This window comes from Penicillium soppii (genome assembly GCF_028829465.1).
Source record: "Penicillium soppii strain IBT 18220 chromosome Unknown utg000002l, whole genome shotgun sequence".
In the NCBI taxonomy this organism is placed as follows: Eukaryota; Fungi; Ascomycota; class Eurotiomycetes; order Eurotiales; family Aspergillaceae; genus Penicillium; species Penicillium soppii.
Genome location: NW_026643232.1, coordinates 1755600 through 1768998, shown reverse-complemented (window position 1 = coordinate 1768998; position 13399 = coordinate 1755600). Strand labels below are relative to the sequence as shown.

At 49.5% G+C, this 13399-nt stretch overlaps 6 protein-coding genes across 6 annotated transcripts; 5 read left to right on the top strand and 1 right to left on the bottom strand.

Moving 5' to 3' along the window:
• Positions 1-229: 229 nt before the first annotated feature.
• N7529_002007 (uncharacterized protein) lies at positions 230-730 on the top strand (the record flags this gene model as incomplete). Its single annotated transcript, XM_057237538.1, has 1 exon — positions 230-730. One exon carries the CDS (start codon positions 230-232, stop codon positions 728-730), a length of 501 nt encoding a protein of 166 aa, XP_057102225.1.
• Positions 731-1272: 542 nt separating this feature from the next.
• On the top strand, positions 1273-2190 carry N7529_002006 (uncharacterized protein; the record flags this gene model as incomplete). Its single annotated transcript, XM_057237537.1, has 2 exons — positions 1273-1436; positions 1896-2190. The coding sequence occupies 2 exons, from the start codon at positions 1273-1275 to the stop codon at positions 2188-2190; spliced, it is 459 nt and encodes a 152-aa protein (XP_057102224.1).
• An 880-nt stretch (positions 2191-3070) lies between these two features.
• On the top strand, positions 3071-5056 carry N7529_002005 (reverse transcriptase; the record flags this gene model as incomplete). Its single annotated transcript, XM_057237536.1, has 1 exon — positions 3071-5056. One exon carries the CDS (start codon positions 3071-3073, stop codon positions 5054-5056), a length of 1986 nt encoding a protein of 661 aa, XP_057102223.1.
• Positions 5057-5722: 666 nt separating this feature from the next.
• Positions 5723-7300, top strand: N7529_002004 (histidine phosphatase family protein; the record flags this gene model as incomplete). The annotated part of the gene is made up of 1 exon (XM_057237535.1): positions 5723-7300. One exon carries the CDS (start codon positions 5723-5725, stop codon positions 7298-7300), a length of 1578 nt encoding a protein of 525 aa, XP_057102222.1.
• Positions 7301-8224: 924 nt separating this feature from the next.
• On the top strand, positions 8225-9610 carry N7529_002003 (uncharacterized protein; the record flags this gene model as incomplete). The annotated part of the gene is made up of 3 exons (XM_057237534.1): positions 8225-8524; positions 8572-9158; positions 9211-9610. The coding sequence occupies 3 exons, from the start codon at positions 8225-8227 to the stop codon at positions 9608-9610; spliced, it is 1287 nt and encodes a 428-aa protein (XP_057102221.1).
• A 638-nt stretch (positions 9611-10248) lies between these two features.
• Positions 10249-12066, bottom strand: N7529_002002 (uncharacterized protein; the record flags this gene model as incomplete). The annotated part of the gene is made up of 1 exon (XM_057237533.1): positions 10249-12066. The coding sequence occupies one exon, from the start codon at positions 12064-12066 to the stop codon at positions 10249-10251; it is 1818 nt and encodes a 605-aa protein (XP_057102220.1).
• Between the last annotated feature and the right edge of the window lie 1333 nt (positions 12067-13399).

The window sequence follows — 13399 nt, the reverse complement described above, 5'->3', positions numbered from 1 at the left end:
CTGCACCCCCCCCCCCCCCCCCCCCCCCCATCCCAATCCGATCTAGCTCCACGCCTCAAATATCGTATCACCTATACTCTTGATTTCATAGTTGGGCATTTGAGATCCGGGAAATCAAGTCTTTTTGAATCCCTGACCGGCTCAACAGGTCATTCAAAGAAGGGTATTGACTCAGGTGATCGAAGTTTTGTCGCATATGATATGTCCCCTCGCCCACTAATTTCTACGAATGACAGTGACTAAAGAGTACCAAATCTGCTCCACGAATATCAACGGAAAGCTCTACCTTTTTGTTGATAACCTAGGACTTAACGACCCCGAGATCTCTAATGCTGATATTCTGCGTGAGATTGCGAAGCTACTCGAGATTACCAAGGACTCCGTGACATATGCCGATGTTCTTTATGTACACCCGGCTACTTTGCAATTCTCGGGTGAAGCGAAACAGAGCCTACTGTTTCTGAATGCATTCTGCGGCCCGTCATATTTTCCTTCCATTACTTTTGTCGTCACCATGTGGGACCGAATCAGTCCGAATAATATAGAAGAACAAGACGAGTTGGTGTGCGAAATGGCAAGGACTAAACGGTCATCTTTTCTGGACAGGGGAGCGAATTTATATCACCACGGCAGAGTTTACGAAAGGGACATGGCAACACTTGAGGCCCTCAGTCTCAGTGAAAGCCAGAGGTTCGACAAAGATACGCGAGAGAAGCAATTTCACGTTTAATTCCACTGGAGAAAAACTATGCCGCCCCTCTGATCATTCAAGAGCTGAGAGCGAAAACTCTACTGGAGGATACAACAGCTGGAAGGTATCTTGGCGCGACTGGTCTGAGGATTGCGACCACCGATACTCGGCGAAGTAGTATTTCTCAGAACCTAGTGCCGCAGAGTCATCCAGAAGGATTTGATTGGTTTGGGGCGATAGTTGCTGCAATCAAATTTCCATTGGACAAAGTTACTGCTTTTCTGACAGCGCTCTGGAATCTTGTCGCTGCACTCAAGACTGCCATTATAAGTTTGATGCCTTCGACGACAATTACTGTGTCTCTCCCTCGCTTTACAGGCTATGGTGTTGAAGTCTTACTGACACTTCCCGGAGGGCTGAGGTTCATTGTTGGATATAGAATTCAAGGTCCCTATCTCAAACCCTGATCTTCTCAAGCAGCAAACTTTGAGGCAGACCATGACTCTGAAGATCAAATTTCAGGTGGATCAGATACGCCTGTCGAGGTGTTCGTTGACCTTGGGGTTGGAGAACAAGAGGAGATGTTGGAGATGGACGGACCGGATGTGCGCCCTGAGTATCTGGCTGTCAAGACAGCATTTGAGCGTGCTCTCTCCGCGCAGGAAAATTATTTGCCAGCTGGCTCTGTGCATGAAGATCATGTGCAGACGGAAACCCAAGCAAGCGACTCGTGGTGGTGGGAACGGTGCGTTATGATGTGACTGCTGCTGCTACGTAGGTACTGCTGCTGCTACGTAGGTACTGCTGCTGCTACGTAGGTACTGCTGCTGCTACGTAGGTACAAGGTTGCCTTGACCACCTCGGCACATGTTCATTCAAGACCAGCTCTTTAGCTTTTTGATTTGAATTCTTTACCCTTTGTTCTTTCTGCGATACAGGACAATCTTATACAGAAGCTATTGTTATGCTGTTATTCTCAGCTGTGTTAGGTTACTACCAAGACATGGGCTCAGGAGAAGTGTAACTGTAACAGGCATAGTGTGTTTTGGAAGAGGGTTCGCCAAACAATGTGTGTGCAAGCGGTGAAACTGATTTCGATCCTCCCTGTAAATGTAGCCCTTCGGGGCATTTGGTCAAATGAAAATATACAGAGAAGATTAGCATGGCCCCTGCACTAAGGATGACACGCTCAATCAAAGAGAAGCTACCAGTTTTTAGCCCCCAGTGAGCTCGCACTGGGCAGCAGTCCTAGCCAGGCTGTTGGGACAATGGATTCTTACCTTCTCGTGGTGTCCGGTGTTAATCCCCGTTGGGGAGACCAAAGTGAATCCGCCGTGGTTGTGCGGTCCGGCCCGGCGCGGTTGGCGCGGGGCACGACCACACAACCACACCAAAATCAGGGGATAACGGCATATGAAAACCATCCGACTTCTTCTTACCCGACTCGCACTCGGGCCCGATACTGGTCTTGCATTACCAGTGGAAGTGGTGTCGCCTAAGGAGAAGACAGGACACCCCTGAGCTTGCATACGGTCTGGGATCGCATCGTGCGAGATGCGGCGAGGTAGTAGTGAACCGGTGACACAGGCAATCAAGCTGATATCGGACAGACCTCGTTCACGGCCTAGAGGCCTCGTTAAGACTCGAACTCGTTAAGGCTCGGAGACATCGCTCGCTGGAGACCTCGTTAAGGCTCAGCCACGGGCAAGCTTCAGGGCGACTGCTCTTCAGGACACGGGCACCACCGAGACACGGGCATCCTCTTAGGAGACACACGGGCAATCTGAAAAATATTGGTATTTGGCTGGTGGCAGTCAGCGGAACTCGTTAAGGCTTTGCCACGGGCAACTCGTCGATCCTGTTCAGACATCGGGGACCAAGCTTGGTTAGTGGAGAGCAACCAACATATACTGCCGGATGGAGCGTATGGAGGACTTTCTGCAAGACACGGTCGACCTGGCGGAGGGAGACCTCTTCAGGTAACGCGAAACGAGAGCGAAAGCTGTCGCGGGGCGTGGTGTACAATGGCAGCCACTGCGGCAGGGTCGGGGCCTGTCAAGAGACTGTCTGTATAGCCCGAGAGGACGGATGCGCGTGTCGGTGTACAAAAAGCCGGGAGTCAACTACCCCACTCGCACTGGGGACCTGAAATCGACCTTGGTCGGTTGAAGCGGTGTCGTCCTAGTTGGCTTGCCCGTGATGTATGCTTAAGGAGCAAACTGAGAGACACCCAGGGTGAGAGGCGTGGTGAACCTCAAAAGACCAGAAGCCTCATTTATCGGGCGAAAAACTGGGGTAGTGGTCTATGCAAGTAGACCTGTCGAAGCTACTTAATGTCTTTTGGGCCTAGATGCGTCGTTGCGGGCGAGACGGATCCCGATGGTTGCTAGGAAATGGATTGCAAGCTTTATGAGTGACCGGCACGCCAACATCGGATTCGACGATTTCCGTACCGAGACAGAGCTACTAGTACATGCGGGTCTAGCGCAAGGCTCGCCGCTCTCTCCTATCTTGTTTGCATTCTTCAATGCCGATCTGGTCGACCAGCCCGTCAACTCCCACGGAGGCGCGTCGGCATTCATTGACGACTACTTTCGATGGAGAGTGGGCAGCTCACCCGAGGAAAATCTAGCCAAGATACAGTCCGAGGATGTCCCTCGCATTGAGGAGTGGGCACAGCGAACCGGATCCTGCTTCGCTGCGGAGAAGACTGAACTCATCCACATCACCAGGAAGAGGGGAGTGCACCTTCAAGGACAAATCACCTTCGATGGAACCGATGTCAAGCCATCACCTACAGCCAAGCTGCTAGGAGTGATATTCGACCAGGGACTTCGTTGGAAAGAACACGTTCAGCAGGCCATCAAACGCGCCACCAAGACGACTATCGCACTAAGTGGGCTACGGCATTTGCGCCCAGAACAGATGCGACAGCTCTACCAAGCATGTGTCGCGCCTATTGTAGACTACGCATCGACGGTCTGGCACGACCCGCTCCGGGACAAAGTTCACCTCCGACACTTGAACACAGTGCAGAGAACCGTGTTGATCAGGATCCTATCAGCGTTCAGAACAGTAGCAACCGCAACACTGGAAGTCGAAGCCCACATACTCCCCACGCATCTCCGCCTTCGCTACCGAGCGCAGCGCACCATAGCGAGACTTCACACTCTACCACGTGACCATCCTATCTGGAATGCCCTAGCGAGAGCTCAGAATCGTAGAAACAATGTGGGATCATACGCCCGCTTCCCCCTAGCGGAAGCCATGAAAACTATGGATGTCGACAGGCTCAACGAATTGGAAATAATTGACCCACGCCCGTTGCCCCCGTGGCGTTCGGACGCCTTTACGGAGATCGAGCTCGAACACGACCGGGAAATAGCGAGAGAAAGAGCAGAGGCTGTGAGGAACACATCGGATATTGTCGTCTACTCGGACGCCTCCGGACGTGAGGGTCATCTGGGGGCTGCCATTGTTGCACTGAATGACGACGATGAGGTGACCGAGTCTCAACAGATCCAGGTGGGATCGATGGACCGTTGGTCGGTTCATGTAGCGGAACTCATTGGCATCTTCTACGCGGTTAACATAGTGTTCAAGTTAGCTCACCAACGCTCGATCATCGGAAACAGTAGGCACGCAACCGCCACTATTCTCTGTGATAGCAAATCGGCTCTGCAGGCAATTCAAAACGCGAGAAATAAATCAGGCCAGCGAATCGTCCATGCAACCCTCTATGCAGCCACTGAGGTTCAAACAATACCCATAACGCTCCGCCTCCAGTGGATGCCAGGGCATTGTGAAAACGCCGGGAACGATTTGGCGGATCGACTTGCTAAGGAAGCTGCACAACCGGGCAAAACCCATCCTTTTCGGCCGCTGCTGTCAAGGGAGAACGCATCTATCCGCGATAAGATTCAGGCTCAATGGGGGCAAGAATGGAAGTCAAACACCAAGGGCTCGCACCTACGGAAGATTGACGACACGCTCCCGGCGCGATATACCAGGAAACTCTATGGGAATTTACCCAGGAACCGCGCGTATCTGCTGACACAGCTACGCACGGGCCACAACTGGCTATCTAGCTACAGAAAGAAGATTGGCTACAGTGATGATGATCGGTGCGGGTGCGGAGCAGAGGAGACAGTCACCCACGTCTTGATGGAATGCCCGAGGCTACGAGAGCCGCGGGAGGAATTGAGAAGACAAGTCGAGGACGCGCTGAACAGCGTATCGAGTCTGCTGGGAGGCTCAAATGAAGGTGAGAAAGGTAAACCAGACACCGTCTCGCGAGCCAAGATAGTACGAGCTGTACTGGACTTCGCCGAGGCGTCACAGAGGTTTCGCAGTCGCGCGTCATAAGGACAGCCTAACAATGGGAATGGCAATGGGCCACGATAGGCCGTGACGAGGCTCTAAGTTAATGTCAGGAAGTGGATCACTCTATTTGTACGTACATGGATATATAGTTGTTGTATCCTGCATATCGTTCGCGAGGGGACAGGGTAAATGATTTCACACACACACACACACCCTGTAAATGTAGCCGCTATTGGAGCTTTGAAGCTGTTGAATCGAAGTCACGTAGCTCGATATGGTACATATTTACAAAAATTTTCATAATCAAAATCTATGATGTTACCCCCGGGGCCAAGACCAACAATTCATTCACGTTATGACTGTCGCTCTATTCGATCGGATCGGTGGAAGAGGGCCTCCCGCAATATGGGCTCTGGCGTTCTCCGCTCAAGCGTTTCCCCACACTTCTTGTCTTTGCATCCTTGCGTTAGTCGGCCACATGTTGTAAAATAGGCTATGCATGGTTGATATTCTCCCTACTTGATCATGATACGTCATTTGATGTGACATCGTTTCGTGCGGGGAGGATGGCGAGAATGGTGAACGGAGGCTCCGGTGTTCCATACTAGGAATAAATGCTGTCGATCCCTTTCCCCCTCTACAGGGTATAACATCGGCCATTTCTCGCTCTTTAAGGAAATTAGTCGCGTGCTCAGCTATATTTTGATAATGGCGTCTCTTTCCTCACTCGCCCTGCTTGCCCTCGCGGGAGGGGTTGCTGCAGCACCCACGAGCTCTTCGGCCTCAGCCGGACCTACTGGACTTTCATACCCATCGGGTTTTGATATGAAAACCAGCTGGGCACACCTCAGTCCCTATGTTGATGCAACTGGTTTCAATGTTTCAAAGGGCTTTCCCTCAGAGTGTGAATTGTCTCAGGTGCATATTCTTCACCGCCATGCCCAGCGATATCCGACGTACTACCCCTTGGATGGGGAGGGTATGGAGAGTTTTGCACAAAAGCTGGTCAATTACTCTAAGAAACATCCAGACAAGAAAATTGGTTCCGGTCCTCTGGCCTTCTTGAATGACTGGGAGTATATCCTTGGCCTGAACACGCTTCTTCCCACAGGTGCCGCCACTGAAGTCACTTCTGGTGCGCTATTTTGGAGCCAATACGGCCGGCTGCTATACCGTGCAGAGGCCGGCGAGGCCGCCTGGAACTCATCATTGAACGTGTATCCAAACGGCACGGCCCGACCGAAGCCAACTTTTCGCACGACCTCATACCCTCGCATCCTGGAGAGCGCTCGGTGGTGGCTCAGTGGTTTCTTTGGAAACACGGGAGCCAACAGCTCGTACGCCGAATATGATTTGACGATTATCCCCGAGGTCGATGACTTTAATAACACCCTGTCATCGACCAGTTCCTGCACGGAGGGTATGGAAGCAGGTGATGCTGCTGGTGGAGCCTTCGCTTCATCGTCTTTAGTCAAAAACGCCCGTAAGCGATTTGCGGCGCATCTACCAGAAGATCTTGAGCTGGATACACTTGATATCGTGGCAATGTTCAACATGTGCCCATATGAGTATGCGACTCTGGGTCAGTCGTCTTTCTGTGCGCTATTCACTGAACAGGAGTGGCGAGACTTTGAATACTTCATCGACCTTCAATTCTATGGGCGGTACGGTTTCGGAGCCGCCAGTGGTCGTGCGCAGGGCATCGGCTATGTCCAGGAGTTAGCTGCCCGTCTGCAATCCAGGCTCATCATGAGCAGCGAAAGTAGTATCAACTACACGTACGATGACAACACGAAGAGTTTCCCGCTCGATCAGCCATTGTACATGGACATGTCACATGACGACATAATTGTCTCTGTATTGACAGCCCTGGGTTTGGATTACTTCAAAGCCGGTTCTCATGGCCTTCCTGTTTCAGTTGCCCATGCCCCCCACCGAAACTTCATTTTGAACCATATGACCCCATTCGGCGCTCGCTTGTTCTCTGAAATTTGGACATGTCCCAAGGATGCCTCGTTGAAACACTTGCAGCCACAAAAGTACAAGAACCCGGATCTCTCGTCCAAGTCCGATACCACGGATTATATCCGCCTTGTGCTTAACAATGCTCCATTGCCTCTTGATGGACTAAGTGCATGCGATGGCTCGGTGAACGGGTTCTGCAAGGTCGACAAGTTCCTCAGTGCTATTCCAAAATTAAACAAAGAGGCGATGTACCAAGAGGCATGTTTCGGGGATTACAACATCACCGGTCAGGTTGGGAATGGCCAACCCATCAAGCCTTGAAAGGGAGTATGGTGTTACTGAGTACTGATGCATAACAATACCCTCCAGCATCAGGCCCTGTGTCGAGTCTAGGCTTCTAATAGATTTTACGAGGTGAGAGGTACCTCAGTGCGTATTATACAAATTCTTCTTGAATGATATATGTCGTTTAGATTGTCTGGCTACATTTTTACATATCACATTACTGAGACCTTCACATGGATTCTCCATGGATCTCATAATATTCTTTAGGGGCTGACTATCCTTCAATCTTCAATCTTGTTGTAGCCAGATATCTTTGATTCAAGTTGTCGCTAGACTTTCGAACACCATGTATATTATAATAGAGCATTTTCATAATCCTATCTCCATGAATCGCTTTTGCCTCCATGTGATGCAGATCTCTAGCGACTTTTGGCCAACCATAGTCTGCCCGAAGGTCGTAGCGTCAGCGATCCGGAATCTTCATGATCCGACAACTTTTTCTGCTTTCTTTGCATCTTGAAGGTCGTATGACATCGGCTAGCCCCATTCCAACTGATTTTACCGAGTATGTTAAGTCCTTATGCAGTCTTTATGCTCATTGGTACTGTATCTGATTGGATCAAGTAACCTCATCAGCCCGGAATGACTGTTCTGAGGGTCGAATGATTCGAATTCGATTGCAAACCTCGGTTATGTATGAAATCAAACTTTTAATTGTTCATTTTGCTCATTTAGCAATGATCAAAATTGTTGGAATATCAACATGATGGCGGGGTTTCCCCGCGATGAGTTTTCCTCGGTCCGCAGAAGTGCATATTCCACATTGACATGAGCAATACAGTGGACATAACGGATTTGAAAATGTATATAAGGGCAGAATAATTTGAGTTGAATATGAATCTGCGATTTGAAAACCAAACATCATCACAAAGAGATATCCATCCTGATACATTGTTCAAGATGGCATCGGTTGTTACGTCTGAGGCCCTTGGGGGAAAGCATCCCCTGGCAATCCTATTACATGCTTCTCCACAACAGCAGTTATTGTTTGTCTTACTTGGACTAGCCACCTATCTGTCGTTGGTATCTTCACTGCGCTTTCAGCGACGACGATCCCTACACAAGAAATACAGCTACTATGCAACCAGGGAATCTATGGGAAAGATGACCGATCAAGATGCTTGGGCCATCCAAAAGACCATCATGCAAACCGAATTTCCTTTCATAGTTCTGAAGTCGCTACAGTTTGCCCTCTTTCGCGTATGACAATTCCCTCCAAGGGCTAAACTCAAAGCTGACAAGTTCAGACATATGGCATCCCAAGTATATCCACCCTGCTCTTGAAAACATCTCAGTTCTCGGACTCATCAACTTCATTTAAACGGTACGCCGACACAGGTACCTTAATCGGTGAGTTCATGGCCTTCGATCCGAGCTCTGACCGAGCACAAACTGCAATCGCACGAACAAAATTCTTGCATAAGGGCTACCGAGCTAGCGGAAAGATCCTCGAAGCTGACATGCTCTATACACTGAGCCTGTTTGCCATCGAGCCAATCCGGTTTGTGAAACTGTTCGAGTGGCGTGAGATGACTGAGATGGAACGATGCGCCGTGGGAACATACTGGAAGAGTCTTGGTGATGCATTAGGCATTAGCTATGATGCCTTGCCATCCGGAAAGACCGGCTTTGAAGATGGATTACAATGGTTGGAGGAGATCGGTACATGGAGTCATGAATACGAGATCCAGCACATGAAACCGCATCTTCGCAATAAGGAGATCGCAGATAAAACGATCGATGTTATCGTGTATAATTTGCCCAGGTTTATGAAGCCTCTGGGTCTATACTTCGTATCATATCTTATGGATGATCGTTTGCGGAGCGCAATGCTGTATGTTGTCTGAGACGGTGACCACTTTCAATGCTAACATTTACTTCATCAGGATGCAATCACCGCCACCAATCTTCAAGCATATATTTGCCTCCATGTTCAAGCTGCGCAAGATATACCTTCGATACTTGGCCCTTCCACGACCGAACTTCATGCGCCTGGACGTTTTCACCGAGAAACCAAACAAGTACGGTCGCAACTGGGTGATTATATATGAAGGCGCGCCATTCTATGTGCAGCCGACTGTTTGGAATCGCTGGGGACCGGTGGCATGGTTAAAGTGGGCACTCGGGCAGCCTTTGCCTGGAGATGAGGGTGACAAGTATTACCCGCAAGGGTATTATACCCCTGACCTGGGACCGAAGTATTTCGAAGGTAAAGGGCGCAAGGAATTGGAAGTCATCAGGGAGACACTTCATCGGGAGCGAAAGGGGCAGTGTCCATTCCCTTGAGAGGTTGAGAATAGAGGCGAGACTGGGAATTCCATAGGTCCTGTCTTAATGACATTTTGCAAGTCCTGAGCAAAGGGATTCAATGGTGGTGGATGAATCCTATGATCACAGTAGTAATCATCACGCGCTCTGACCTTTCCCAAGGAGCCCCAAGGACAAGTGAAAAATGAAACCAAAGAGGAAACAAGTAAGAAACGAAGTTAACCAAAAGTCTATCATTATCGAGTGTTCGGGTTCATTATAGCTTGTGTTGTCTATTATTCAGCGTATCAGGCGTACATAGTAAGAAATCGAAACAGCGGAATGAAACACAGGCAAACAATAATTGCACCTCGGGTATCTATCAAAGTAGCCAGAAAAGGTGTTCAAGTTTGAGTATGACATGGTCGGGTATAGGTGTCGAATATTGACCATCTAGTAAAGCGGCAATAGTGAACGCAACCAACGAAAGGCAGAAAGTCCAAAGTCTCATAGTACAAGTCGCACCCGAAAGAGTGAGAAAATAGCCAGTATCAAACGAAAAATGAAAGAAAGAGTTCAGAATGAAAAAAAGGCATGGAAAGGGGTATTGTGCAAAATATATGAGCAAGCAAGAAAAGAATGGATCATCCCACCAGGAGACGAGGGCAAAAATGGGATCATATACTCGGTTCAGCGGCAATAGATGGCGTGGTAGACGTGGGTTCAAGATATGATGATTCGACAAATGACACTTCGGCAGATGAGTCGACAGGCGAGAAGACACCGTCGTATTCAGTTGAAGGGCTTAGCAGCCCCCGACCGCTCTCGCCAATCTCGCCCAATTCTTCAGGCGAAAGGACTCGTCCGCCCAATTCAACGTCTTGGACATGGACATTATATGCAAGGGCCCGCCGTCCCTCTTTGATGAGCTCATCGGTCCACCCTAGGCAGCGTTTGAGACTCTGATTCATCTTCTGGCTGTCCGCTAGGACTTCTTGGTGTTTTGCCAAGTCAAGCATCACCCGTTTTTCATCATGGGCACGGTGTTTAGCATCATGCTCGGCCAAAGAACCCGGACTCAGAATACCTTCATCAACAATTGAATCTTCGTCGCTGATCTCGGACATGTCATCCGGTGACCGTATGGAGTATTCACTGTCACCCTCATCCATCTCACTCGTAGCCGAGAGAGCCACCCCGGAGAATGAACGGGTAGAGGGTGCCATTGAGATGCGTCCAGCTCGACTCAAACGCCTGAATCGTCGAAGCTCAGCCTTTTGTTGTCGCATCTCTCGCTCTAGTGTCCGGTTGATGGCAAGTAATGACGAATTGCTGATTTCAAGGTCCATGATCTTACGCTCGGTGCGCGCATTAAGAGCTACCTCGCTGGGGGCATCGGACTTCCCAGGGCTTAGAGGCGCAGGTGGATATGTATCGGTCGAAATAGAGGAACCATTGCTGAAGATCCGAGGGCGAAGGGGGGGTATGTTCTCCGACATCACTGGCGCTGTACCATCGTTGAAGTTGTTTCCAGAAATAATGATCGGGCTTGCTCGCAAATTGTCCTGTGGCGGAGTGAAATGTGGGTTTGAGTCGACACTGGAGGATTTGGTATGCCGGGTTGGTGGACGCTGTGTTTCATCGCCAATCGTACTGGACGGCGAGTGAAGACGAGGAACGATGCCCAAGCCATTATCAAAGCCACCTAGGAACGGAAGTCTCGTTTCCTCCAATGGAGGGGAAGTGGCATCGGAAAGTCTTGGACAACTCAAGCGCGAGGATGGCGAAGCTGTGGGTCTACCAGCAGGCAAGGGGCGAGGAGGACCTAGGCCCCCTGATCGACGTTTTGAGGCGGTGGACGTAACGCTTGACTGATCTCCCAAGGAGTTCCGCTCTTGGTCTCCATTCGCATATACGAAGCTTGACGCTGGGGAAATCTGCCCCTGAGGCCGCGGCCGAGGGGCAGTTGGCGGCTCGGAGGGGTGTGATGATCGCGCGTCGGATGCGTGGAAAAACAAAGGGGTCCCAGCTGCTAAATCAGAAAATGAGGTCGGGCGTGATAAGGGCTGGTTCTCCGTTGTGAGGGTCTTCGCCCTCAAGCTTCTTGATTGCTCCGGTTTGACCCCGCGAGCCGGGCTACGGTCTCGGCGGCCATAGCCGATTGTTGATTGGGAATAAGGTGCATGCGGAGAAGGAGTAGGCGGTGTATTTGTCGGGGAGGATGTACTACCATCTCTGCGGGTAGTTCGAGGGCCAGATCGTGGAGTGACATTGGCACTTAGGAAGGTCGGAGGGATGGCGGGGGAATCGTCTTTGGAGGGGGTGGAATAGGGGTTTTCGGGTTGTGCAAGTCGGCGGGCAGGAAACACTGGAGCTGGACTTGGACTTGCAAGTTTTGGTGTCAGAGGGGCCTTATTGCTTCTGTGAAAAGCAGCACTCAAAGTCGGCGTAAACGGTTTGGCTAGATGGCCATTGTTTTGTTTATCGTAGGTCATAGTTGCGCAGGTAAATGCTTACGGCATTGTGTGCCACAATCCATAAGCATGATGACACCAAGAGAATCACCTGTTTGTTTTATTTTTCAGCAAATCAGGAAGTTCCCTTGTGGCCTGATTATGAGGAAGTAAAATGTCCAAAGACAAGAGAAAGTGACGAAAACATTCACGCCCAATTAGGTTTAGGGCGCCGCTTCACCGCAACGTGGAATTCCTTACGTCCTTACATCCTTTACAATAATACGATACTTACATTTGTTATGTACAGATATATGTATTTTTCATTTCGAGGGAGGAAATTATTGATTGATGAAATTCACTTATTCAATGTGTTAATGGATTTTATTGTTATGCCTTGATTGTAGAAAATCATGTGGATATACCACATCCTCAAAACTATATAATGGTACCTCCACTCAATAGTTACTTCAATCTCTATCTAAATTAAGTACCTCTGAAGAACATGTTAAGAATGTGACGAGCCAAGTCTTGATGAAAAAGAGTGCATTCAGCTAGAATACTAAACATGAGGAAAGAAAGAAAGAAAGAAAGAAAGAAAGAAAGAAGAAGTAAACAACACGCTGAAGCAATTAAGGTAGTGATGCCTGAGGCATCAAATCAAACAATGCAAAACCACGTTCTACAGAGGGCGGTGGAACACGGCAGAACCGCTTCCAGATCCATGATCGTAGATTCTTCGTGACACTGGGTACGGATTCGTATTTTAGTCTAGTTGGGAAATCAACTTCGCGAACGATATACAGGCTACAGCAACGTTCTAAATGCATCTAAGTTGATCCTTGGGATTGGGCCAAACTACCTGAACGGTGAACCTTGAGCCTCACCTAGCAAGGCCTGTCGTGGCCTTGTTCCTAGCTCGCTTAGTCGCGCGTCGGCTTGGCTGATTCTCGAACAGGAAAGGTGACGGTTTGTTGTGAGAATGGCGGTGAAGATCTTCGATTGTGAGTGTAGATTTGGAGGGAAGGACAGATTCTTGCGTTGGAGGAGTCGATTGTGATACGGGTATGATAGATTGCTAGAGAGGACAGAAGAATAGATCGTCTGTTGGTTCTGGGACGGGGAGGTAATAGGCGCTATTGGTTGAGGAGACTGGGGAGTGTAGGTCGGTGAAGCTATTTGTGGTTCTAGGTCGGTTGTAGCAGAGGGTGGTTGAGTGTAGGAGTCGATGTTAGTGTTCGAAGGTTCTTCTATAGCAGCGGACACTGTTGGGGTTGGTTGGGTTGGTGTCTGTGTGCTAGCGTTTGTGAAAGTTTTCTTTAGGGGTGTGTTATTCGAAGAAAAAGAGTGGCGAGGAGTTGACTATCTAGGGAGT